At 42.2% G+C, this 26,130-nt stretch overlaps 1 protein-coding gene across 2 annotated transcripts in view; it reads right to left on the bottom strand.

Moving 5' to 3' along the window:
• Positions 1-26,130, bottom strand: part of PAPPA2 (pappalysin 2) — a 459,501-nt gene that overhangs the window by 103,040 nt on the left and 330,331 nt on the right. For both annotated transcript variants that reach the window (XM_029618757.1, XM_029618758.1), the window contains 2 exons: positions 25,552-25,771; positions 2,096-2,264 (listed from right to left, as the gene is read on the bottom strand). In XM_029618757.1, coding sequence (XP_029474617.1) covers positions 2,096-2,264; positions 25,552-25,771 — 389 coding nt within the window. The remainder of the gene's footprint in view (positions 1-2,095; positions 2,265-25,551; positions 25,772-26,130) is intronic.

Consider the following 26,130-nt stretch of genomic DNA (forward strand, 5'->3'; position numbering starts at 1 on the left):
TCTTGCCATGCCCAAGTCTCATGCCTATGTAACCCAGCTTTGCCAGAACCACCTTGCCTCTTCATAGAGTCATCCATGGCTCTCTGACCTGGTCATTCTTGCCTTGAACCTTGCCTTGAAGCCTTCGGGCCTGCTCTTGTCTTGAAACTTGCCTTGTGACCTTTCTAGGCCATTCCTTGCTCCTTACTCTGTGGCCTACTCTAGGCTTTGCCTTGCATTATGGCTTCCAAGTTGCTCTAGTCTTGTATCATGCCCTACAGTTTTCTGGCCTTTCTGGGCCTATAGCCTAGTAGCCTATGGGCCTTCAGCCTTGCTGATTTGGGCTTTTATGTTCTTTGTTCTATGTTGTCTTGCCTAGTCCTTGTCTGGTCCTGTCATGTTTGCTATGTCTAGATCTGTCTTTGTTTGGTCTTGTGCCCTGCCCAGTCCAGCCTTGCTATTGCCTGACTTGCTCTGTATCAGTATCCTACCCTTTCCCAGTATCCCTGTCTCTGTCAGTGCTTGTATCCTGTTCCAGTTCCTGCTCTCTGCTTCCAGCCTGTCTCTATCCAAGGTGCCATCCTTGCCTTGTCCAGCCTGTACAAGCCTTACCTCATCCAGTCTGACTAGCCTTGCCTCATCCAGCCTTAATCTAGCCCTGCCTGGACTATGTTGTACTGCCACAGCAAAGACCTACTGGCTCCCAAAACCCAAGGCCTCAACCTGTGGGGGAGGGAGCTGTCTAGGCAGATGACCGGACCATGTTCAACCCAGTGACCTGCCTTGCAGTCCTGCATAGCTCCTAGAGTGGTGTACCCAGATCCTAGTAACCATGACAATGAAGAACTGCCTTGTCTAAGCAATAGTATAGTTGCATACAAGCCCATAGGCTGGAAAATACCCTGTAGCTTAGTGATAAGAAACTGCTTTGAAATATTATAGATATTATATAGAAACTGTTCATAAATATTACTCTTACATATTTTAGAAGATAATGCTTTGTTTAAGTTTGTAAGAGATATAGTAGTGCAGAAAAGAGGAAGAAGCCAGTTAGCTCAGAAATAAGGAAGTATATTCTTCCTTAGTAAGAATTGAAGCAATGATGTGTAGTGACTTAACATGTAGTGACTTAACATGTAGCTATTAGACTCCTGTATTTCCTGGTTGTGGTAATCATTGTGCAGCAGAGATACAAGAAAATAGAATTGCATCTGCGCAAGTCAGATCTGTTTCAGAGAACATAAAAGGAAAGGAACAATGACCGACAAGTAGTACAGATAAACAAGACACCAACCCGTTCTGACACCAGTACTGAAATCCTTACACATGGGGGAGTTGATACAACTCCTAGCAAAATCTACTGGCGTGGCCATGCCTGTCCGAAGGGGACCAAACAGGAGACCGGAACTGACCTGACTGAACTTGCCTGCTCAGCTCAGTAAGCCACTGAAGATATATCCTTATAAACACTAATTAACTTTACCTCTTTTTTTTTTTGTCTTTGGACCATTCTTATACATGGTCCTATATAATAAAACAAAGATGCGCATCAGTATATATCTTGCATGCTTATAACTACTACCTTTTTCAGAATATATATATATATATATATATATATATATATATACTCATTTGCCAGTATCTTACTGTGTGTATGTCTTATTTCCTTTGGGTAACACAAGGCACCAAACTTACTACAATAATGCACATTCAACGCATTGAAATACTTGCTATAAACAGACATATATGAAATACTTGCTGTGTATTTTATAATACACATGTATGTGAAATGCACAGATTATAAAATACTATCAGAGATCTCTGTATGGTCATTTACATGTATATATCCAGCCACGTGGAGTTGTTTGAAAGTTACTCTCAACATGAACAAAGTATCTGCAGACCTTTGCCCTGTGCAGGCTGTTTGAAAATTATCCTAACTCTGAGTATGTAATACTATGCTGCATTTCTTTATTCTTTCAAAGATTTGGGAAGGACAAGTAATTCTCATATTGTTGTTTCTATTACCATTATTACTGATATACTTACTGTTAAACAAAAAAAAGAAACATGGACAAAACTGATTATGGTTTGGTACAGTGTACGAGCTACATACCCTTTCATTCTGGGAGTTGCAGTTGAGTATACATTGACTGTCCAGCTTAAATCCCTGGGTGCAATTGTACATTCCTTCAAAGACAGGGTGAGGCTGTTCACATATAATAGGGACACAGCTGCCTTCCTCCCAGAATCCACTCTGCAGGCACTGAATCTTCAGGAACTTCCTGGCAAGCAAAAGTCACCAAAAGACACAATTAAAAACAAAGGTTCATGTACACACACCCAACAAACTAAAACTTAGTAATACAGACTAGAATAATAAAGGGCTGGATGTCACCTCAAGATGTTATCTAGTACATCCCCTGCCTTGCCGGTAAGATTAATTCTACCCATATTATTTTAGACAAATTTTTCCATAACCTGTTCCATAAATCCTCCAATAATGGAGATTCTACCACTGGACTTATAAATACATAGGTAAATTTTAAATGGGCCACGCACGTAAAAAATGAGGGCTACGCGCATGGCCAAGCCTTGCGTGCTCCACGTGCATTTTCAAAGGGGCCCAGCCACACGCATAACCTCCATTACACACAGAAGTGCCAGACCCAAGGAACGGGGTGGTCCGGGGGGGGGGGGGTGCAGGGCTGGAGGCGGCCAATACAGCAGCCATTTGCCGCTGTGCTGGGGAAGCGCCCGCCGGCCTAGTGCCGGCGGGCGCAAATTGCTTCTGCTCCAATGGAGCAGTAAGCAACATAAGAAAAAGTAAAGGTAGGCTAAAGGGTTTAGGGGGTGGGAAGGACAGGGGAAGAAGGAGGGAGTATGGGCAGAAGGGGAGGGAACTGGGAGAGACCCGTAGGTAATTTTCTAAAATTAGGGCCCCCGGCGCGCGCATGTTATAAAATTGGCACGTCCATGTGTGCACGCCCGGAAGTGCCCACATAGATGCACGTGCGTAAGTTTAAAAATCTACCCCATTGTGTACAGTCAAATAATTTGTCAGGCATCTTACAGGCAAAATTTCAGTTATTATATTTGAAATATGGTTTTAGATTGTTTTTCTCTAACTACACACAAAAAGTATGTCACCTGAATTAAAGGAGGAAATTCTGTAAGTATAAGGACATATTTTTGACCAATGATTGAGAACTGGCAAATTATAAAGTGATACTTTTTGCTTCAATTCTGAGGTCTTTTCTTCCTTTTTCAGATGTCAATATCTTTACCAGTGACATTTTTTGTGTGTATTTTGCTCACTTCCCTTTTGTATGTGATTCTTTTCTCTAATTACTATATTACTGACTCATCCTACTTTCTAGATTGCAGGTCTCATGAGAATGGGGTGGAGAGAGTTCATTTTAAATAAGCTTCCAAGCCTGGGAGCAGAGGAAGGGGACATAATCAGAAGGATACATTGGGGAAATTATTGTATGGAATGTCTGTGTAAGAGAAGTTATTAAGATATCTTTATAAAATGATTTCAAAATGTAATGTTTATGTAATAAATAAACTTAAGTTATATAGTAAAACAGAGAATAGGGATGTGAATTAGTTTAGAATGAATGAGTTTTTCATTTAAAAATTATATTTTTTGTTTATTCCAAATGGAACAAACCAAAAACACTTAACCTAAAATATATGAAATTTTTTGGATATTTTCAATTTGTTTAAAAAAAAAAAATTAAAAAATTTAAAGGGACCTCCCCAGCCCCACCTCCACCTCTTCTGCAGGGTCCAGGGCCTCCTCAGGCCTCTCCAAGCCCCTCCTCCCACACCAGTAAGCCAGTGCTGGACCTGAGGCCTTCTTGGGCCAGGATGAGTCAAGCCCAACCAGGACCTCCCTGAGCCTCTCTGTCAGGCCAATACAGTAAAACTCGCGGGACCCGGCATGCGCACAGGCCACTCTCCTTTGCGCGCGATTTAGTATTCAAATGAGGGCCCGCGGTAAAAAGAGGCGCTAGGGACACTAGCGCATCCCTAGCGCCTCTTTTTTGACAGGACAGGCGGCTGTCAGCGAGTTTGACAGCTGACACTCAATTTTGCCGGCGTCGGTTCTCAAACCCGCTGACAGCCACGGGTTCGGAAAACGGACGCCGGCAAAATTGAGTGTCTGGTTTTCAACCCGCGAGCCGCGGGCTGATTTTAAATTTTTTTTTTTTAATTTTAAATTATTTTTTACTTTTGGGACCTCCGACTTAATATCGCCATGATATTAAGTCAGAGGGTGCACAGAAAAGCAGTTTTTACTGCTTTTCTGTGCACTTTCCAGCTGCACATTTTACTTACTGAATCGCGCGGGAATAACTAATAGGGCCATCAACATGCATTTGCATGTTGCGGGCGCTATTAGTTTCGGGGGGGGGGGGGGGGGGGGGGGTTTGAACGCGTGTTTTTGACGCGCTATTACCCCTTACTGAATAAGGGGTAAAGCTAGCGCGTCGAAAACGTGCATCCAAACGCGGGTTAACAGTGTGCTCCGCTGGAGCGCACTGCCGGAGCGCACTGTACTGTATCAGCCCGTGTGTCTGTTCCCTGCAAATAAGCCAGGACCGAGTCTATACCATCCACCATTTACCCTTTCTGTAGGGTTCTTCAGTGCAGAAAAGTGCGGGAGTGATCCCCACTTGGGTCCTGCCTCTCTGACCTCCCTTTAAAAAATGTGATCCCCACTTGGGTCCTGCCTCTCTGACCTCCCTTTAAAAAATGTGATCCCCACTTGGGTCCTGCCTCTCTGACCTCCCTTTAAAAAATGTCACCGCCTGGCCCCGAGCCTGGCGCTATTTTGTTTTCATCAAACATTGGCACCGCTTTCAGGGCTGGCTACTGCCATTTTTGAAGGAAAGCCTCTGGGCACACAAGCAACTGAGGTTTAATCCTTTACCTTTTTTATGCTGAAGAATTCCAAGAAAAGGCTGAGGGGAGGGGGTTGCTTGTAAGACCCTCACCTTGAATACTATTTGTTTCAGTTCTAGAGGCCCCCATCTTTGGAGGGACATTGGAAGGATGAAAGTAATTCATTAAAAAAAAAAAAAAAGCTACTACAATGATACAAGGCCTGTGACATAAACCCTACCAAGAAATGTACTTGCTGGAGAAAAGAAAGCTGATGGAACATGATAGAAGCTCTCAACTATTTGCCAAGCTTCAATGAGTAATGAAGGTGAAATCATCAATGGATGAGGAAACTCAGGGACAAGGGGTTATGAAGTGAGGTTGCATCAAAGAAGTGTACTGCATAAGATTGGAATGGCCCATAGGCAGGCAGGCAGCAACCAAAACTGAAGGAATATAAAAATGCTTGGGAAAAGACACAGAGCAGGTAAGAAAGGGCTGGGGGGAAGGGGGAATAAAATGAGAGAGAAGGACATACGGGAGGGTTTTGGAGGGCAGAAGTAGGAGCAAGGTTGTAGCTAAATTTGCAGTTAAATCTAACCCCATAAAGCCTGTGTGGTTAGATTTTAGACAGGCATTTGTGTGCCTGCACTTAGTTGGACAAATTTGGCCAGAGATGTGCTGAACATTGCACAAACCAGCGACATTTGAAAACCCCCGTCCCAGGCATTCCCTGACCCGCCCTCTTTTTTTTTAATCTCAGCCTGTGCTCATAATAATTTTGTGGAGACAGATTTTAGCCTGCTGGGGGAAGTGTGTGTGTGTGTGTGGGGGGGGGGGGGAGTTAGATTTATGTGGTTAAAAGACTATTTTAATCACATAAATTATTTGAATATTGACCCCTGTGTTACTGTTAATAATTATGCTTGTTGGGTATAATGACATGAAAAAAATGGGGTTCAGGCCAACTCGATATTTCTTTTTCATGTATTGCCATGAGAGAGATCAGGGATGAAGTCCAGCTGCTGCTGCCTGGGGCAGCTGATACTGGAGATGCTGCAAAAGCTGGGTTGACAGCCCTTGGGGAAGCTGGTCTGAGCCATTGTTCAATAAGATACCTACTAACCAGATATGCGATGACATATCATACGTTCCAAAAGGAACCGCTGTCTGCGACTCCAGCCGAGGACTGTTACTGCAATGACCGAATTACACAGAAGGGTAGAAAAATGGCACTTCACCCTCCCCTTCCAGCTAGTTGAGAATAAAGTCTATCGAAGCCAGAAGGGAAAAAATAGAAGATGGAGGTCCAGAAAGCATGGCATACTAGGGCCCCAAATTTCTTTGATAAGGCACAAAGGGATTCTTTCGAAGGCCTTATAAACTTTTCTTGCACAATGAGCATGTAATTGTAATAATAATTATATTTTGATCTGCATTGCAGTAATGCAGGGATGATACATGTTTGCTTATATGATATGGATAAATTAAATGTGCCTAACTGGACCTGGATTTTGCTCATGGGTCAGGTAGGACCTGGGGATGCTGCAGAAACAGATCCAAGAGAAGGGGATCCCAGTCATTGCACAATAGTGACATCTATGGGTGAAATTCAGAGTGTTTATGTTTATTTATTTATTTATTTATTTATTTAACACTTTTTTATACCGGCATTCGTAGGACACATCATGTCGGTTTACAAGTAACTGAGAAGGGAAATTACAATGAACAAGGGAGGGGCTAACTGGGTAATATGCAAAATACAAAGGAAGAGAGTCAACAGCAGAATTACAACTTTTTTGCATTCAAGTTAGGGTTAAATATGCAAAAGAACTTATAAACAAATTAAACGAGGCATGTACACTTGAGAAACTGGCATACCAATTTCTTAAAAGAACTGTGCTCTACGGGCCACTTCAGAGGGCTATAACTATCATAACTAGTCTATTGAATGAGGGAGGTGAGTAGTAAAATGCAGGGAAAGAAAACGAGATTGGACCAGTTTACAAATGAGCTGGAAGTCCAAACAGCAGGAGAAAATGTTTAGACTACAAACATTCAAAACTTTACTGTGCCTAAGAAAAATTTATTTTCAAGTTCTGATACCTAATAAAGCATTATTTGCTTTAAATTTTATATCAATACAATGAGCACCCTGGACTTTTCTAGAGATGACCCAGAGCAGCAATCTGCTCAGGCTGCATCTCAGGACACCTAAAACTGCAGAGATTCGGGGAGCCCTGAGCTGTGGCTTCTCAGCTCTGATTCCAAAGGGCCACAAACTAGTCAGATTTTCATACTAACCAGAATATGAAAATTGAGTCAGTTCTTGGGCCAAGCGCATGAAGATATATCTGTTGAATATTTATTGTGGGATATCCTGAAAACCAGGCCAGTTTGCCACCCAAGCAGACTGACGTTGAGAACCCTTGATCTAAAGAACCACTAAGACATTAGCCTTAAACTTTTATCCTCCCCACTTCCATGTTACTTGTCCTTCAAATGCAGAATCCTGACATCAGGCCTGTTGTGGAGGTAGAAAATTAAGTCATTTAACAGCCTTTTAACATACTGGACAGAAGGTATCTGAGGACAAATCTCCAGCTGGCTTTCTCTACTAGAGCAAGGTTACAAGAGGTTTTGTGGTATCAGACAGTGGGCCAGTTTGATGAAAGCTTTGGACTTTGGATAAGACCTTTCTTTAATTGCACCCATTGCTTCGCACGTTGACTGAAGCTTATTCAATCTCTGTGGTTTTCTCATGGACTGCCAGAAAGCGTCCATGGTGATTATTAATACAGTCAAACAACTAATAGTGGTACACGTCAGTCATTCACCCACAGCATCAGGAATCTCCTCCAGGATTCAGACCTATGCAGCAGTTATAGCACTGCAAAACTAACTACAAAACAGTACAGCCCACAGCTCCTTAGCAAAAGCCATGTTGGATGTTGAAAATATTTACTTTTCTTTTCCCTTGCCTCACCGGGAAGTTCACCTAGATCAGCGCATTTCCACTGGAAGTTGTAGCTGCCCCTTTCACTCTCAATTGGCTTTTTTTTTTTTTTTTTAAGTATTCCATGGTTCTTTCCCACATTGAGAATTTGATTTTACTTAGACCCCTATCATGACTGAATACACAAAGCAGCTGCCAATCTGCTGAGAATCAAATGGCCACTGGAACCGAAAACACAGACACTTTATTTTACTAAACTAACATAAAAATATATAGCCAACTCTACAGTGGTGGTCAGAACAAAATGATGTGCCCCAGTGGTGTTTCAAGCAAATGGCTCACTGACAGATTTCTGCATCTGGAAGCTGAGCGTTTTCTCTTGGCTTGGTCTTATTATGGTGTAGTGTCTCCAAATGGGTTTGTCACCTCTGGGGAGTTTCTTCTAGATGTTTTCTCTCATTTTGCTAACATTACTATTGCTCATATGAAGTAGTAATAGTAGGAATAATAAAATAATACTAATCGCGTTCCACTCCCAAACATCAAAATGGGGGCTTCTGAAAGGGACAATCAGTGACTGGAAGACAGGATCCATAGCAGACGTCTCCCTTGTAGCCTGTGACCATTACTTTTTAACAGCACTCTTAATATGTTCCTGTACAGTATATTTGAGATTTTTACTGTGATTTCTGCAATTGTTCCTCTTCCTCAGGGGTCTTTAAAATCATGAGAGGTCTAGAATGTGTAAATGTGAATCCGTTATTTACTCTTTCGGATAATAGAAAGACTAGGGGGCACTCCATGAACTTAGCATGGGGCACATTTAAAACTAATCGGAGAAAATTCTTTTTCACTCAACACACAATTAAGCTCTGGAATTTATTGCCAGAGGATAAGGTTAGTGCAATTAGGGCCGGATTTTAAGAGGTACGTGTGGGCGTACATTTGTGTGCGCAACCCGGCGTACACAAATGTATGCCCAATTTTATAACATGCATGCGCAGCCCCGCGCATGTTATAAAATCCAGGGTAGGTGCGCGCAAGGGGGTGCATACATGTGCACCTTGCGCGCACCGAGCCCTAGGGGAGCCATGATGGCTTTCCCCTTTCCCTCCGAGGCCACTCCGAAATTGGAGCGGCCTCGGAGGGAATTTTCCTTCCGTCCCCCCACCTTCCCCTCCCTTCCCCTACCTAACTCGCCCCCCAGCCCTACCTAAACACCCCCCCCCCAACCTTTGTTTTACAAGTTGTGCCTGCCTCTGGGCAGGCATAGTTTGCGCGTGTCGGCCAAGTGCCGGAGGTGATCTCCTGGCCTAGAGGCCCTACGGAGGCCTCTGGCCATGCCCTGGACTGCCCCGGACCGCCCACGCCTCACCCCTTTTTTTTTAAGCCCCAGGACATACGCGCGTCCCGGGGCTTTGCGCGCATTGCCGGGCCTATGAAAAATAGGCTCAGCGCGTGTAGGGCTTTTAAAATCTGCCCCTTAGTGTAGCTGGGTTTAAAAAAGGTTTGGATAAGTTCTTGGAGGAGAAGTCCATTAACTCTATTAATCAAGCGGACTTAGGGAATAGCCACTGCTATTACTGGCATTAGAGCATGGAATCTACTTAATGTTTGGGTACTTGTCAGGTACTTGTAATCTGGATTGGCCATTGTTGGAAACAGGATGCTGGGCTTGGTGGACCCTTTGTCTGACTCAGTAAGGCATCTTCTTATGTTCTTAAGACATCATCAGAAGGGGGAAAGAACTCCAAGATACCAAGATTGTGGCAAACTGACACTAAAAGAGGCATGAAGAATAGTCTAAGGCACCATAAAGGAGCACAGAGGTAACAGTAGTAGCAGGAGTTCTCCAAGGAACCATCAGAAGAGCAAAGAAACAGCAAAAGTGAAAAGATCATCCCTAATTAGAGGAAGGGGTTGGCAGGATATGGCCAAACAAATTGCTATGTCACCCTCAAACAATAGAGAAATTGGGAAGCAAAAACAACAAAATCAATCAGATCAAAATAGCAGAAAAAATGACTAGGAAGAGCAGCAATCCGAGGGAGAAAATTTGGAAAGTTATGACTGCAAATGCTCGTAGTCTGGGCAATAAAATCCTAGACCGGCAGGACTTAATGGCGGAAGCGGACTTGGACATAGTTGCTATTACAGAGACCTGGTTCACTGAGTCACATGATTGGGATATGACCATCCCTGGATATAACTTCATAAAGAAAGACAGAGAGGACAGAAAAGGGGGAGGAGGGCCCGTGCTCACAAACTGCCCTTATCGCGAGACCTTGGGGGAGAAGTTGCCACTTCTGGCAATATCAGAGCCACTTCACACAGACACCATCTGTGTGCCAGGGAGCCTTTAAAAAGTGGCACCCTGCAGCTCACCAAAGCCGCACGCCAAAGGGACATGCTCCTTGTGTCAACTCTTCTGAGCCTAAGATGGGAAGGAAAAGAAAAAAGGGAAATTTAACTCCCCCCAGATGTCTACGCCAATTAGAGGACTAATGGATCTTCATGTTAATCGTCCAAGTTCAACACCACAGTTTAATGTGAGTAACGAACTGGAAACTTCTTTGAGCCCCGGGGCTACTTTCCCCCCTCCCAACCCATGGAGTCTTCAGAAGGTAGATGGTGCTGAAGTTACAAACTCCCCCTCACAACAGCAAACGGTAATTCCTGTGTCTAATCAAGTGTATGCTCCAGAGGGAACTTTGGAAATGTTATCTCTTTTGCCTAATGAGAGACCTCTACTCCCTGTTCCCGCTCCTGTTTCCTGCCTCAGGGGATTCAAGGGGCTGGCTCAGATATAGTAGGCAATACTGGTGATATTTCCTTAAGGGATATTTGGAATATAGTTAATTGTATTGAATTAAATTTCTCCAATGTAGTATCTCAATTATGTGAGTTTTCAACAGGCACATCTGATAAACTATCTGAGGTGGATAATAGGCTTAATAATGTAGAAACACAACTGGAGTTACAGAAAGGTGCAGTTGCCAATTTATAGCAGTCATTAGCTGCTGATATTAAAGATTGTTTATTATTACATCATAAGAATGAGTGGTTGGAAAATCAGCTGAGAGCTAATGATCTATGTTTACTGAATTTCTCTTACACAACTTTAAAAAAGGAATAAAAACATGGCTCTTCAAGCAGGCCTACCCCAACGCAGACCAAACCTAGCCAGACTCCCTTACCCTATGCAGTCCAACCCCTAGCCAGACTCCCTACCCTATCCCGCCCTGCCTGTCCTTCATTTTTTCTGCCTCCCCTGTCCCTTTTATAGCCCTCCCTCCACTCCAGTATCAGAGCCACGGTTTTTTGTATATTTGTATATATCTATTTTATTTTATGTATATATTTTCAATCCAGTTATAACTTTGTACACATCTGGTGATGTGATTCTAGTATAATATGGTTTTTCTCCTCTTCGCTTCTTGCCTGATTACTCTTTTTCCTGCTAGTCTTCTCTCTCTCCCCGCCCCCGCTCGCTTTTTTCTCTTCTGCGCCCCTCTCCCCGCTCCCCATTCATTGTAATTTCCACAATTTTTCAGTTGATTGTAAACCGACGTGATGTGCCCTACGAATGTCGGTATATAAAAGTTCATAAATAAATAAATAAATAAATAAATCCTGGTAATGAGTTTTTTAAGAGATTTGCAATTGAAGTTCTTCAATTTACACTGGATAAATCTTTCCTGATTTCCAATTGTTATTATCTTCCTGATAAATCTAGAGTCCTGAATCCTGTAGAGCAGTGGTCCCCAACCCTATCCTGGGGGCCCTCCAGCCAGTCGGGTTTTCAGGATATCCACAATGACTATGCATGAGAGAAATTTTGCATGTTATGGAGGCAGTGCACGCACATTTTCTCTCATGAATATTCATTGTGGATATCCTGAAAACCCGACTGGCTGGTGGGCCCCCAGAGCAGGGTTGGGGACCACTGCTGTAGAGGCGTTATGGATGGTTTGTCCCCCTCTCCAAGTTCAGATCTTACTTTACTTCTTTAGACATCTAATGATGTTATTTCTTCTAGAGCTACACTGATTGTCTCTTTTGCCTTGAGCAGTGGTAGAGAGATCTTCTTTAGACAATATATTAAATATAAGGATTCACTGTTCTGTGGCCAAAGAGTACAAATCTTTCATGATGACTCTAAGGAGACTCTGTTAAAGAGGAAATTATTCATACCGATGAAACCGAAGCTCTTGTCAATGGGAGCTACTTTTTTCTTGAAGTTTCCATGCAAGTGTATAGTTAATTATCAAGACAATAAGTTTATTTTTGTAGATCCGATGCATTTGAAAACATTTATTGTAGATAAATTGATGACCTTCAAAGGAGAGTTTGTGTGCTGGAAGGGATAATCGATCTAAATAGGCTGGGTTTTTCTTTATAATATGTATTGTATTAGTGGTCCTTAGTAATGGTGACTCTATTTATTTATTATTTCTTACAGTCCTTCATTAAAAATTGACGTTAAAAAATATGGATTATTGTCTTACCCCTGATGAAGCTTTGTCAAGTGAAACAATGGCCTTGTCAGGCATTTTCATCATCAGGATTACTTCTGGACATATTTATCAATTTTTTTGGATTGAGAAAAGAATTTAAAGCTTGTGTCCTTAGTTTATCACTTAGAAATATACACATTTAATCACAAGGTGGATGATTGAAAGACTGGGTGGTTCAAGTTCTCTTGAACACGCCGTTTGGCTTGCTGACACCTTTCCAGCTAAGCCCTTGCTTTTGAATTTTTGTTGGTTTCCCTTTTCTTCTGTATTTGTTGCTGTGGGTTACTTAACAGGCTCTGTCACATTATACTCAATATATTTCAACCATAACATAATAAATGGCCAGGAAACAGAAGGATAGAGAAATTTTGTTTTGAAATCAGTGACGTAAAGGCAAGCAATATTGGGGGCCACGGAGAAAATGGAGTAAGGTGGAACAACAGTGGGCCAAACTGAAAGGAACAATTACAAAGGCAACTAATCTATATGTTAGAAAAGTAAACAAAAGTAAGAGGAATAAGAAACCAATAAGGAGCAATGTATTGAAAAATATTAAACAAATATTTCAGTTTGATGTTCACTAAAGAAGACCCTGGAGAAGGACCGTTGCTGGTTGACAAGACCATAGATGAGAGTGTAGTAGACGAAGCTATGTTTACAGAAGATAATGTATGGGAAGAGCTAAAATGGACAAGACCATAGGGCCAAATGAAGTACATTCCAGAATAGTAAAGGAGCTCAGAGATGTGCTGGGAGATCCGCTGAAAGACCTGTTCAATAGATCCCTGGAAATGGGAGTGGTGCCGCAAGGTTGGAGAAGAGAGGTAGTGGTCCCACTTCACAAGAGTGGCGCATATAAAAGGCTAGAAACTACAGGCCAGTTAGCCTCACTTTGTTGGTGGGAAAATTAATGGAGACTCTACTGAAGGAAAGGATAGTGAATTATCTACAATCTGGTGAGATGCTGGACCCGAGCAGTAGCCACAAGACACCTCAAGTGGTATATAAGGGACATTACTGGGAGGCAAAGTAGCAGCATAAACCTTAAAGTGGTACATCTGGAGCAAGGCAGTTAGGTAGAATGGTAGCAGTGAGACCCCTAAGGTGGTACATCTGGGGTAAGGCAGGTAGGCATGTGGCAGCAAGACCCCTATGGTGATATATCTAGAGCAGAGCAAATAGACAGAGCAGTAGCAGCAAGACCCCTAAGGTGGTAGATCTGGAGCATGACAGGTAGGCATAGAAGCAGGAAGTGGTTTACTTTATTTCTACTCAGTCATCTTCAGCAAATAATATTGGTACATGCAGCTCTACTTGGTACACTGTTCCATCAGGTGTCCCTCAGGGATCATCTCTCTCTCTGCCCTATTGTTTAACATTTATTTACTTCCTCTTTGTCATCTTTTGGCAGGCCTAGGTATAGATTTCAAAATCTATGTGGATGAAATCCACTTTTTTTCCCCTATAATACATCCTGGTCAAACATCCTTTCCATGTCACTCTCTGTATTGAAACAGTTAATATTTGGCAATCTCATAACCATTTAAAACTTAATACCTCAAAAACTGAAATTCTGTACTTATCCACTATACCTAATTCCTCACGCTGCCTGCTGAGAAAAATCTGTCAACGGTCATTTTATTCCCATAATCACTAAGGCCCCAATCTTGGTGTCATTTTAGACACAGAACTATGTCGCATAACATATCCTCAGATGTTAAATCTTCATTTTTCAAGATTCACCTATTGAAACGCATAAAGCCTCTCTTATACCCAAATGATTTCTGTCTAGTCCTACAGGCCTTAATTCTCACAGGTTTAGACTACTGTAATGCACTATATCTGGGGCTTTCAGCTAATGATATTCGTCCATTGCAACTAGTTCAAAATTCAGCAGCACGCACCCTAGCTAATCAGAGTTGCTGAGAACACATAATACCCACTCTCTATTCACTACACTGGCTTCCTGTGCCTTTCCATATACCGTACAAAGTTCTTACTTTAATTCATAACTTACTATATAATAAATCTTCAGTTTGGTTATGTTCCAGTCTCCACACTTATCAACCTGGTAGACATCTTTACTCAATGAATAAAAATCTCCCTGATGTCCCCTCAATTAAGTTGGCAAGGCTTAATCTCACCAGAAGGCCTTCTCTGTTGCTGGTCCCATCCTTTGGAATGTCCTCCCTGATTCACTCCAGGTAATATCAAATACTAAGGAGTTTAAGTAAAATTTGAAAACTTACCTTTTCCCATTAGCTTGTGGAAGTGCAGAATAGCATTAAATTTATGGTCATCTGCCTCATTTATATGAGGTGCGATTTGTACTTGTCTTTCTTTTTATGGTGTGATAATATTCTAGTCTCATGATTTGTATTTTATTTTTGTATCCTACTCCATGCTGATTGTTTAATTATGCATGTAAATATTTGTAAATATTTCAAATGCTATTAACCTTTTCTTTTTTCCTTCCTCTCCCAGTTAAGCATTCCTGTTTTTTGTAACTGCTGTCTTCTGCACTATAGTTCCTGTTTGTATGTTTATGCACCACTGTTCTACTGTAAACCAGCATGAAGTGATTTTATCATGAATGCTGGTATATAAAAACCTTAAATAAATAAATAAAATAAATGTAACCTTGTAAACCGCCTTGATCAAGACCCCTTATAGAGGGCAGTTTAGAAAAACTTTTAAATAAATAATTAATTAATAATAAACATAAGGGGCATGGCAGGCAGGCAGAGCAGTAGTAGAAAGACCCCCCTAACGTTGGTACATCAGGAGCATGGCAGATAGGCATGTGAAACAGTGAAAGTAGGACTTCTAAGAGGGTAAATAAGGAGCAGGGCAGAGAGGTATGTGGCAGTAAGACCCCTAAGGTGCTACATCTGGGACATGGCAAGTAGACAAAGTGGTAGCAGTAAGACCCTAAGGTGGAGGCAGTCCAGAGAAAGGCGACGAAAATTGTGTGGGGTCTGTATCGGAAGACATATGAGGAGAAGCTGAAGGATCTGAATATGTATACCCTGGAGGAGAGGAGGTGTAGAGGAGATATGATTCAGACCTTCAGATACCTAAAAGGTTTCAATGGTGTATGGACTTCAAACCTTTTCCGTTGGAAAGAAAACAATAGAACTAGGATTCAGAAAATAAAACTCCAGGGGGGTCCAACTTCTGGAAATATTTCTGCACAGAGAGGATGGTGGAAGCCTGGAATGCCCTTCTGGAAGAGGTGGTGAAGACAAAAACAGTTAAAGAATTCAAAGGTGCATGGGATAAACACTGAGGATCTCTAAAGGCTGGAGGATGGAAATGAGATAAGTGTGTAGGGGGTAACTTGCTGGTACAGCGGCTACTACCCTTAGCAGAAGGCATGGAGATTAGTACCTTTAACCAATATGTGTTGATGCTTTTAATGCAACTGCAACATTGCTCCCCGCTTAGATGGTGAGGGAAAAGAGAAATTGTATTCAGACAACAACTGAGGGCCCCAACTTCCATAATCTGGAAACTGATATGCAAACATAAGGGAAAAAGCACAGGACTGCTTTTATGGTCAAGTCCTAAAGGAAATGAAGAAAGTGTTCAGGGGGTAAGTTGCTGGTGCAGCGGTTACTACTCTTAACCAATAAGCTTTGATACTTTTGATGCAACCTCAGCATTGCTCTCTTCTTCAATGGCAGGGGAAAAGGGGAATTGGATTCAGACAGCAACCAATGAGGGTCCCAACTTTTACAGTCTAGGGAACTGATAAGCATGGGGGTAACCTGTACAAAGCATCTGTTACTATCTTTAAGAGAAGGCTTGGATTACTACCCTTAATCAATAAGCCTTGATGTTTTGATGCAACTGCTACATTGCTCTCTGCTTTGAAGGAGGGGAGTGGGGGATGGAGGGAAAGAGAAAATTGGATTCAAAAACAACTAACACGAGCCATGACACTTTTACAGTTTGAAGTACTGATACGCAGAAATTAAGGAAAAATCACAGGACTGCTTCTACGGCCATAAGCAAAGAATGTCAAGCAGCACTGATTGATAAATGAGCATAACCTGTATGGCATGGCAAATACTACCATGGGAAGCTTGCTGGGCAGACTGGATGGAACATGGGTCCTTTTCTGCCATCTTTTCTATGTTTCTATGTCAGTATTATTTGATTCAGATAGCAGCTATAGGCTAGTTAAAAAGATGCTATGCTGTGATTTGTCCTCTGGCTAGCCAACTTGTCATGGTTTAGCACAATGGCAGTAAAGTCATAGAAGCAAGAGCTGGTTGGTATAGTTACCAGTTGTTGTTTTTTTTCTCAACTGTATGCATCTATATACTTCAATGGGCCATAGAAATGAATGGAAAATATAAGCGAATGGGAGAAAAATTATTTGTTTTATTTGTGGGACCCCTCCTTTAATTCCAGGGGGGCACAAATGAAAAGAACATGGGGTCATTCATTATGCTTTACCTATTCATTTCAAATGAAGGCACATCCCTATTATCAACATGTTTATTTACATTTTCAAAATATTGAATAGATATGTAAGGCAAGCCTTCCTTTCCTAAAACCATGTTCAATCTTCTCCATTAAGCCATGCCAATCTATATGATCTGTGATTTTATTTTAAAGTATAGCTTCTACCATTTTGCCCAGCATCAACATTAGTCTCACTGGCCTATAGTTTTTTTTGGATCACCCCTAGAAGCCTTTTAAATAATTGGTGTTTCATTGTCCACCCTCCAGGCTATTTTAAATGATATGTTACAGATTATTCGCAATAGATCTACAATTTCATGTTTGGGATGAATACTATCCAGTCCTGTTGATTTCTTACTTTTGGGATTGTCCGTTTGATCTATTGCATCTTCCATTATCAAAGAAATTTGCTTTAGTTGCTCAGAATCATCACCATTAAAGAATATTTTTGGTATGGGTATATTCCCAACATCCTCCTCAGTAAAGACAGAGACAAAGAATTCATTCAGTTGTTTTTTTTGCTATTTTCTTGTCCTCCTTCAGCAACCCTTTTACCCCTTGGTCATCTAGAGGCCCAATTGACTCTGACATAGGCTTTTTGCTTCGAATGTAGTCAAAAAAGTTTTTCTTATTAGTTTTTGCCTCTATGACAAATTCTCTCTTGGCCTGTCTCACCACTGTTTTATATCTAACTTGTCAGTACTTATGCTCTTGCCTATTTTCTTCATTAAGAATCTGCTTTCCATTTTTTGAAAGATGCACTTTTGGCTTTAACTGCTTTTTTCACCTCACCATTAAACCATGCTGGCAGTTGTTTGATTTTCCTTCAACCTTTTCAATGTATGGAATACATTACCTGAGCTTCCAAGATAGCATTTTTAAACAATGTCCACATCTCATGCAAACTTTGAACCTTGGCAACTGCCGTTTTTAGTTTTATTCAGATTTCCTCATTGTCTTACTTTTTCTTTCTACAGTTATATGCTACTGCAGTAGTTTTACTTAATGTTCTCCTTCCAGTGATTATATGAAATATGATTGCATTATTATTATTGCTAAGCAGCCCCACCACAGTAACCTCTTGCATTAGCTCTTGCATTCCATTGAGGACTAGAACTATAGTATCTCCCCGCTTATTTCTAGGACCAATTATTATTGTATTGCCAATTTTATTTTCCTTTCCAATTTCTGCTATCATTTCACAGTCTGTTTCTTCATCTTGGCCAGGTGGATGATAGATACACCCCACTGCTATACTTTTACTTGACATATTTGAAATTTCAATCCATGAGAATTCCACAGTGCATTTTGGGGCGGATTTTCAGAGCCCTGCTCGCCTAAATCTGCCCAAATCCGGGCAGATTTAGGCGAGCAGGGCCCTGCGCGCCGGTGAGCCTATTTACATAGGCCTACCGGCGCGCGCAGAGCCCCGGGACTCGCATAAGTCCCGGGGTTCTCCGAGGGGGGCGTGTTGGGGGGCGGGCCCGGTCGTCGCGGCGTTTAGGGGGCATGTCGGCAGCGTTTTGGGGGCGGGTGCGGGGGCGTGGCTACGGCCCGGGGTGGTCCGGGGGCGTGGCCGCGCCCTCCGTACCCGCCCCCAGGTTGCGTCCCGGCGCGCAAGAGGCCCGCTGGCGCGCGGGGATTTACGCCTCCCAGAGGGAGGCGTAAATCCCCCGACAAAGGTAAGGGGGGGGCTTAGACAGGGCCGGGTGGGTGGGTTAGGTAGGGGAAGGGAGGGGAAGGTGAGGGGAGGGCAAAAGGAAGTTCCCTCCGAGGCCGCTCCGATTTCGGAGCGGCCTCGGAGGGAATGGGGGTAGGCTGTGCGGCTCGGCGCGCGCCGGCTATACAAAATCAATAGCCTTGCACGCGCCGATCCAGGTTTTTAGCAGATACGCGCGGCTCTGCGCGTATCTACTAAAATCCAGCTTACTTTTGCTTGCGCCTGATGCGCCAGCAAAAGTAGGCCAATTCGCGCTATTTGAAAATCTACCCCTTTGTTTCTTGCACAATTATTACCCTGCTTGACTCTATGCCATCCTTTATATATAGTGCCTCCTCTAAACCAATATGATCTGTCCTGTTATATTGATATAATTTACACCCTAATATGACAGTGTCTCTTTAGTTATACTTCTTCCAACACATCTCTGGAATGCCTATTATGTATATATCCTCATTATATGCCATATATTCTAACTTAGCATTCTTATTCTTCAGACTTCTGGCATTTGTATACATACATTTTAAATTATATTTTTATTTGTATTTCTAATTTTATTTGAATTCACAGCCCTCTTATTAGCAGATAATACAGGCAGTTTGGAGTCAATCGTATCTTTGTGCTCTTTAATGAAATCCATCTGCGCTACTGCAGATTTTACAACAGTCTCTCTAATAAGTATATTCTAACTTTCTTATTTTGAAAGCATCCTTGAAGATACTTTCCTTTGATTATCAACATTCTCAAATGGTCTAGTTTAAAAGCCGCAGGATCTCCTTTTTAAATGTTAGCGCCAGCAGCTGGGTTCTACCCTGGTTAAGGTAGAGCTCATCTCATCAGAATAACCTCTGCTTTCTCCAGGATGTTCACAGGTTCCTAACTAATCAAAAGTCCTCTTCCTTGTACCATCATATTATCCACACTGAGGCTCTGGAGCTCAGCTTGCCTGTGGAGCTCTGCATATGGAACCAGCAACATTTCTGAGACTGCAAGTCTGGAATTTCAAGCTTTCAATTTCCTGCCTAAAAGCTTAAATTTAGCCTTTAGAACCTCCCTCCTGCACCTTCTTATGTCATTTATATTCAATGTAGGATTCATTTCTTTCTTAAAAAGGTAGCAGATTGGTGCAGATTAAAAGAGGAATGAAAGAAACCTGAACCATGGTGGGTAGGTAAGACTGATCCAGACCCATAGCTGAGTGTTTTGTTGGATGGATCTCTTCTTTCCATCAAGAAAGTGGTATGAAATCTAGGGGTAAAATTAGAATCGGGTTTCTTTATGAACTCCCAGGTTTCAGCTATCAAGCAGTCAGTCTTTGTTCAACTTTGAGAAATTCATCAGTTGTAGTCATTTTTTCACCCAGGATCTGGCTTCAGTGATTCAGTTTCTAGTGATTTTGAGATGATTGTGGATTCATGAAAAAGAACTTTAAAAGACTGCAGTTAATTCAAAATACTGCAGCTAAGTTGGTGGGAGGCTTGCATCTAACTCCTATACTAAATTCCACTGGTTATCTATTTAATATTATATTAATTTTAAAGTGCCTATGGTGACCTTTAAATCAATACATGGCATGGGACCTTCTTGCCTTATGGATAGGTTGTTTAGTTATTAGGGGTGTGCATTCATTTTGAACTTATATGTAAAACGCTACTTTTTTTTTTTTTAACTTAAAAAAGTGATGAGGCGAAAACGATCGGATTTCCAACTTATTCAACATAGCTATGTTGAATACGTTTAAACCCCTCACCCTCCTTAATCCCCCCCAAGACTTACCAAAACTCCCTGGTGGTCCAGCGGGGAGTCAGGAAGCCATTATTCTATTCCTTTGCGAGGAGCACGTGACGTCCGCGTCACGTTGATGACGCGGCCGTCACGTGGTCCACCGCGGTTCCGCTCCCGGACCCCTCCTTGGACACAAACGGAACTTTTAGCCAGCTTGGGGAGGTCAGGAGGCCCCCCCAAGCTGGCCAAAAGTTCCGTTTGTGTCCAACGAGGGGTCCGGGAGCGGAACCGCGGTGGACCACGTGACGGCCGCGTCACTCCGATGTGACGCGGATGTCACGTGCTCCTCGCAAAGGAATAGAATAATGGCTTCCTGACTCCCCGCTGGACCACCAGGGAATTTTGGTAAGTCTTGGGGGGGATTAAGGAGGGTGATGGGGTTTAAATTTTTATTTAGGGAACCGGTGCACGTATGGACATAGACTCAACTTATGGAATTCTCCATATGTCCATATTGACCGAAATTGACCCCCCTTTTCGACTTATGGACTTATGAACATAAACTTTTTGTCTGCACATCCCTATTAGTTATATACCAGAAGGTAATTTGGGCTTATCTCAGAAAGAATTTTTGAAGATTCCATTCAAAAGTGAAGTTTTCTGTTTTATTCTATTATCTTTATGGGAGTGCGGATGTTTTTAAGGTGTGATGTTTGTTTTGAACACAGTATTGATAGTTTTATGATTTACTCTGTTTGTATTATGCCAGTTGTATGCATTTGCAATGTTTTGTAAATTGCTTTCAGTCTCACCAGGAGTAAAATGATTCAAGAATTGAAAAATAAAATGAAACGTCCCATTCCAGCCAGCTCCTCCTTAGCACTCTAAAATCCTACTTAGGTGACGCATGAGATCCACTACGTTTGTACTAGGCAGCACTTTACCAAGCAATATTCATAGATCTAACAAAACTGGGAAGCTGCGATGTTGATTTGTATCATAAACCTGCACTGGAACCATCCTGATTAATATGAAGTATGAATACAGAACTAACGTCTGAATGAAGCATGACCCCATGGGGGAAGACTTAAGAATAAAACGCATGGTCAAAATAAAATGCGCCCAGCATTTGCTTCAAATGAATGTATAAATATTAAAAACCAAATAAAAGAGACCTAAACATACGATCAAGAGTGCTGGCCTGGTGGAAGGTCCCAGGTTCATTTCCTGGATCAGGTCTTTGGCCCCCCAGGCCAGCTGGGACTGGGGATGCTGAGATGACGGCGTTTACAGCCCCCGGAGGGGGTAGAGGGTATCATGGTCATCAATAAGGGAGGCATTAGAGGAAGCAGCCTTGGGGCATGACACCCAGCCGCAGGACTGTCACTGCTATGACTAGACTGGGAAAGTGGGGAAGGGGGATCTGGGAAACATCTCCAGGTAATTGTGAATGAAGATCCATGTTGCCAGGAGCCCGGCACTGGCTCTGACTGAGCTGGTAGAAAAAAAAAAAAAAAAGAGAGAGAAAGGAGAAACTACCGAGTAAACAATGATCAAAAGAGGTGAGCATAGACCCGAGAAGCAGGCAAGTTGGTATTTTGAGGAAACCGGTGACACTGCCACTTTAAGTAAGACTGATATCTGCTTGGCAAGTGGGCAAGGTTTAAAATGACACAGATGAAGACTTTATTTCACTCCCCCTCCTTCCCCTCCCCCCCCACTTTTTCCCATTGTTCTGAAGAAACAAAAGAAGAGCAAGAAAGAAACCCACCCCCCCAAAGATAATGACAGTTTAAAGAACACAAAACCTTCAAGAAGAATAAAGTGCACCCCATAGTGTATAGAAACGCTCCCTCTCTTCTTCCCTCCAGTTCCTCCTGATCGTCAAAAACAACATTTATTTAGGATTAGAGGAGCAACCAGAAGCCAAAATAAAACAAATACAAACAGCAGTTTTTATACAACAGACATTTAATGGGCAGTTTGAGAGCCATGGGGAAGACTTATGAGCTTGCTCAGAATTGTGTTTGATGTAGAAGCATGAATGTCAATATCCAAAGCCTCGGTGAGCCCTGCAGGGAGCTGGCACTCGTCCAGCTGTATATTGGAGTAGCCTGGACTTGGAGCAGAAGACGAAGGCTGTGTTGTTGCCAAGCAAGACTGCAATAAATTAGCACAAAGCTCATAACGGCAGCCAACAGCATGAGATGCAAAGAATCCAAGTGTAACATGTAAGAATGTTTCATATCAAGCTAAATAATAAAATAAATGGACGATCCAAGGCTTTTTTTTTTTTTCCAATCTCAATTTTTTTTCCTCTCTTTTGTTTTGCATGTTATTGTATGTTTATGTAAGAAGTGTTCCACTTTGATGGGATATTTAAAAAAACACTCTAGAAATATACTTTTTATTAGACGTTTAAACTGCATCATTATGGGCTTCTGTGTTGTTTACAGTTTCTGAACACTTTTTTATGGCAGGAAGAAATTCATTAAATGCTATATATTACATTTTATGTGATGCTGTTAATGTACATCTTAGGTGAATTTATACTGTATGGTATGTATGAATAGTTTCCCCTTCTCTCTTCATTGTGTGCCTTTGTATGTCTTTGTTGATCTTCAAAGGTAATGTCTGGCCTAGTCTGGTGATTTTAATTTTCTATTTCATTTTGTGCTTTATGATCCCTAGGGTTTGGTGCAATATTTTGCCTTTAATCTATACTTACCCCTTGCCTTCTTGGTCTGTGCATTGGATAAATAAGATAAAAATTGGGGCACATGAAGTGAGTTTACGATAGAATGAGACAAAATTGAAGGAAGAATATAGTAGCTATGTTGGTGGAGACAGAAATTGGGATCAGGGAACGAGATGAGAAAGTTGGGGGAGAGATAGGAAGGGGAAGGGGGGAAATGGAAGTGAAATTAAATGGAGGACCACTAGCTGAGAATAAGGGATGAGTGAAATGGGATAGAAGAAGAGAGGGGGGAGAAAGCAGGGAGCTGAAAGAGAATAGGGAGGCAGCAAGGAAAATAGACTGGAGTGAGAGCAAGGAGAAGAAGAAACAGTAAGGCAATAGAATGGAAAATAAGAAAAATATGATTGAAAAGGAAGGCAACAGATAAAGAGAGAATGATTCGGGAAAGGTTGCCCATAGTTGGGGAACAAGCTTGAGAGAGCAACTGGAAAAAAGGTTGAGAGAGACTACATAAAAACTGAAAAACAATTTAGGAGTGGACTGGGAAAGAACTTTCCTACCCCCTACCCTAACCTCCCTTCCCCTTCCCTTCCCACCATCTAAATCCCCCCTTTTTTTTTCACCTTTATTTCTTCAAGTTACTTCAGGGCTCGACCTGAAGTAACTTGCGCGCGCCAGCAGCTGGCCGGCACGCGGGGCTCCGGGATAGCGATGAATGGCGCTGTCCCAGCCTGCTCCCCGGCCCACCACGCCTCGTCCCTGGACCACCCATCCCCGCCCCCCGGCCTGCCCATTTGTCAGGGCCTGGCACTTATGCATGTATTGCCACTTACGTGCATGGCCGGGTCCTTTTTAAAATGCACACAGTGCACGAAGGGCCCAGTCATGTGCATAAGTGGTGATTTTTACACATGCGACAGATTTTAAATTTGGCCGATAGTGTATGAGATAGGCCGTGTCCCTTGAGGAAATACAGTTGTACAATGTGTGACTGGGGTTACTGAGCGGTGATTCAAACACCAGCCATGATTTATTGGATCATGATTAAGAACTTCATCATTCCCAAAAACGTGGGCTCTTATTATTACAATCAGTAATTGCAATCCAATAAACCCAACCTGCTGGCAAACACCTGGGGAGGATTAAGCATGATAACAGATTATGAATTTTTTTTGTTTTATCTTTTATGAAACTGCATTTGGGTCAGAAAGTTGATGTGAAGGGTCACTTCTGCTGACAGGAACCAAATATAAATAACCCTATACTGATGTGCCTGCTTGCGCCCATGCATCATTAAAGTCATAATAAGACTGAAACATATCAATTTGAAGTTCTGCTATCACTATAATGTACCTTCAACAGACTGATGATTTTGACATAAGTCGAATACTATTACTGAAGGCCCCAAAGCCAAACTGCTATGATTTAGCAAAATCAACGGCACTGACTTTATAAGTGAGTATTTCAGTCCCAGAAAATCTGTATTTCCAGCTGCACTGATTTCAGAAATGCAAACATTCTACAGAATATGAGGTAGAGCGAATGGGAGTTAGATGCACCATCATCACATGATGCCATTTTTACATGACTGGCACAGTTCACATGTTATCTGGAAAGAACAGCAATAGAGATCGACTGAAAACTGAAGGTTATATGAATGCTACTTTGGGTGCTACCAGGATAATAACAAAAGTGTTTTTATTTTGCATGACTCAGGGCATTAGTACAAGTGAAGAATATCAGTACTTATATGGAACTGAAGGTAAGGGCAAAGTTAGGGGATCTAGGCAGAAGCTAAATGTTCCTCATATCATAATGTCCCCTTATGTCCTCCAGAACTCATGGCTCCCCTTCTTTCCCCACAGAACTCATGACTTTCCCTTTCCTCCTCCTCAAACCTCATGTCTCCTGCTCTCTTCCTGCCAGACCTCATGGCTCTCCCTCTCTCCCCAGCCCTTATGGCTAACCCTCTCCGTATGTGGACCACATGGATTCCAAACTGCAGGAACACTTCTGAGACCTGCCAGAAGTAGCAGCTGGCAGTGAGCACTGGGACTGAACCAGTGCATTCTCTCAGGATCCACTTCCAACACAGAAGCCAAGCGAGGGAAAGTTCTGTGAGCATGTGGGACAATTCCTGAGTGCACTGCCTGTTGCTACTGCGGCCACCAAGCCTAGCAACTATCCTGAGATTCAGGAGCTATAAGATCCAAGGAGTAGGTCAGGGTAGGGAAATGACAAGTGAAGAATGTCAGTACTTTTGTAGGAAAACCTACCTCTGCCACTACATTTATTACGGTATAAAGTGAGAGGACAATGACTAAATGGCATCTACTATTCCATCACCACTAAGCATCTGCCACTAAGACATGCATTAAAATAAATAATAATAGTAGCAATAATACAATTAGAATGAAAGTTTGGACTAGACAACCACCAGGATACTAAGGACATCAAGACAGTAAATATATAGCCTCTATTCTTGCCCCATGCCACTATTTATGCATCAGAAACTAACAAGCACAGGAGGAGAGACCTATATGAAGTGGGAGTTGGGGAGATGATGCTGAGATAAATGAGCCAAACTTACTTTCTAGGTTTTCTTTCAGTATTTTCTGCCACATAGTAGCCAGGTTTGCATTTATAGTGACACACAGAACCCACATCATGGTTGCCTTCAAGGTAATGAGGCTGCAGCAGCTTTGCATGGGCAATTAAGGGTGGAGCATCACATTCTAGCTTGCAGTAGGCTTCCGGGAGGGACCAAAGCCCATCCTCAAGGCAAGTCACCCAATAGTTCATTCCTAATACTGAGAAAGAGAAAAAGAATAATATCAGAAAAGAAGGGATTCACCATGTGGGATAACATAGAGAGGCACAATTGGCTCCAAAGATGCCGATCCAGTATATCTGTCAGTGGACAGATCAACAAATATTGGAAAAAGGTAAAGTACTGCCAGGTCACACATCCCAGAGATGAATGCATGTATTTCTCTGAATTATTGAATTGTAATGAACATTGCAAACTTGTTTGGATAAAAGGCACTGCATCATTTCAAATTTCTGTTACAATTATTGCTCATTAGAGTTAAAATGGCCATTGTGTGAGAAAAGTCATGGCCTTATTATGGAAATCAGGTCATTAAAATTATACTGAGAACTGAAGGAG

The sequence above is a fragment of the Rhinatrema bivittatum genome, chromosome 10 (genome assembly GCF_901001135.1).
Source record: "Rhinatrema bivittatum chromosome 10, aRhiBiv1.1, whole genome shotgun sequence".
Taxonomy (NCBI): Eukaryota; Metazoa; Chordata; class Amphibia; order Gymnophiona; family Rhinatrematidae; genus Rhinatrema; species Rhinatrema bivittatum.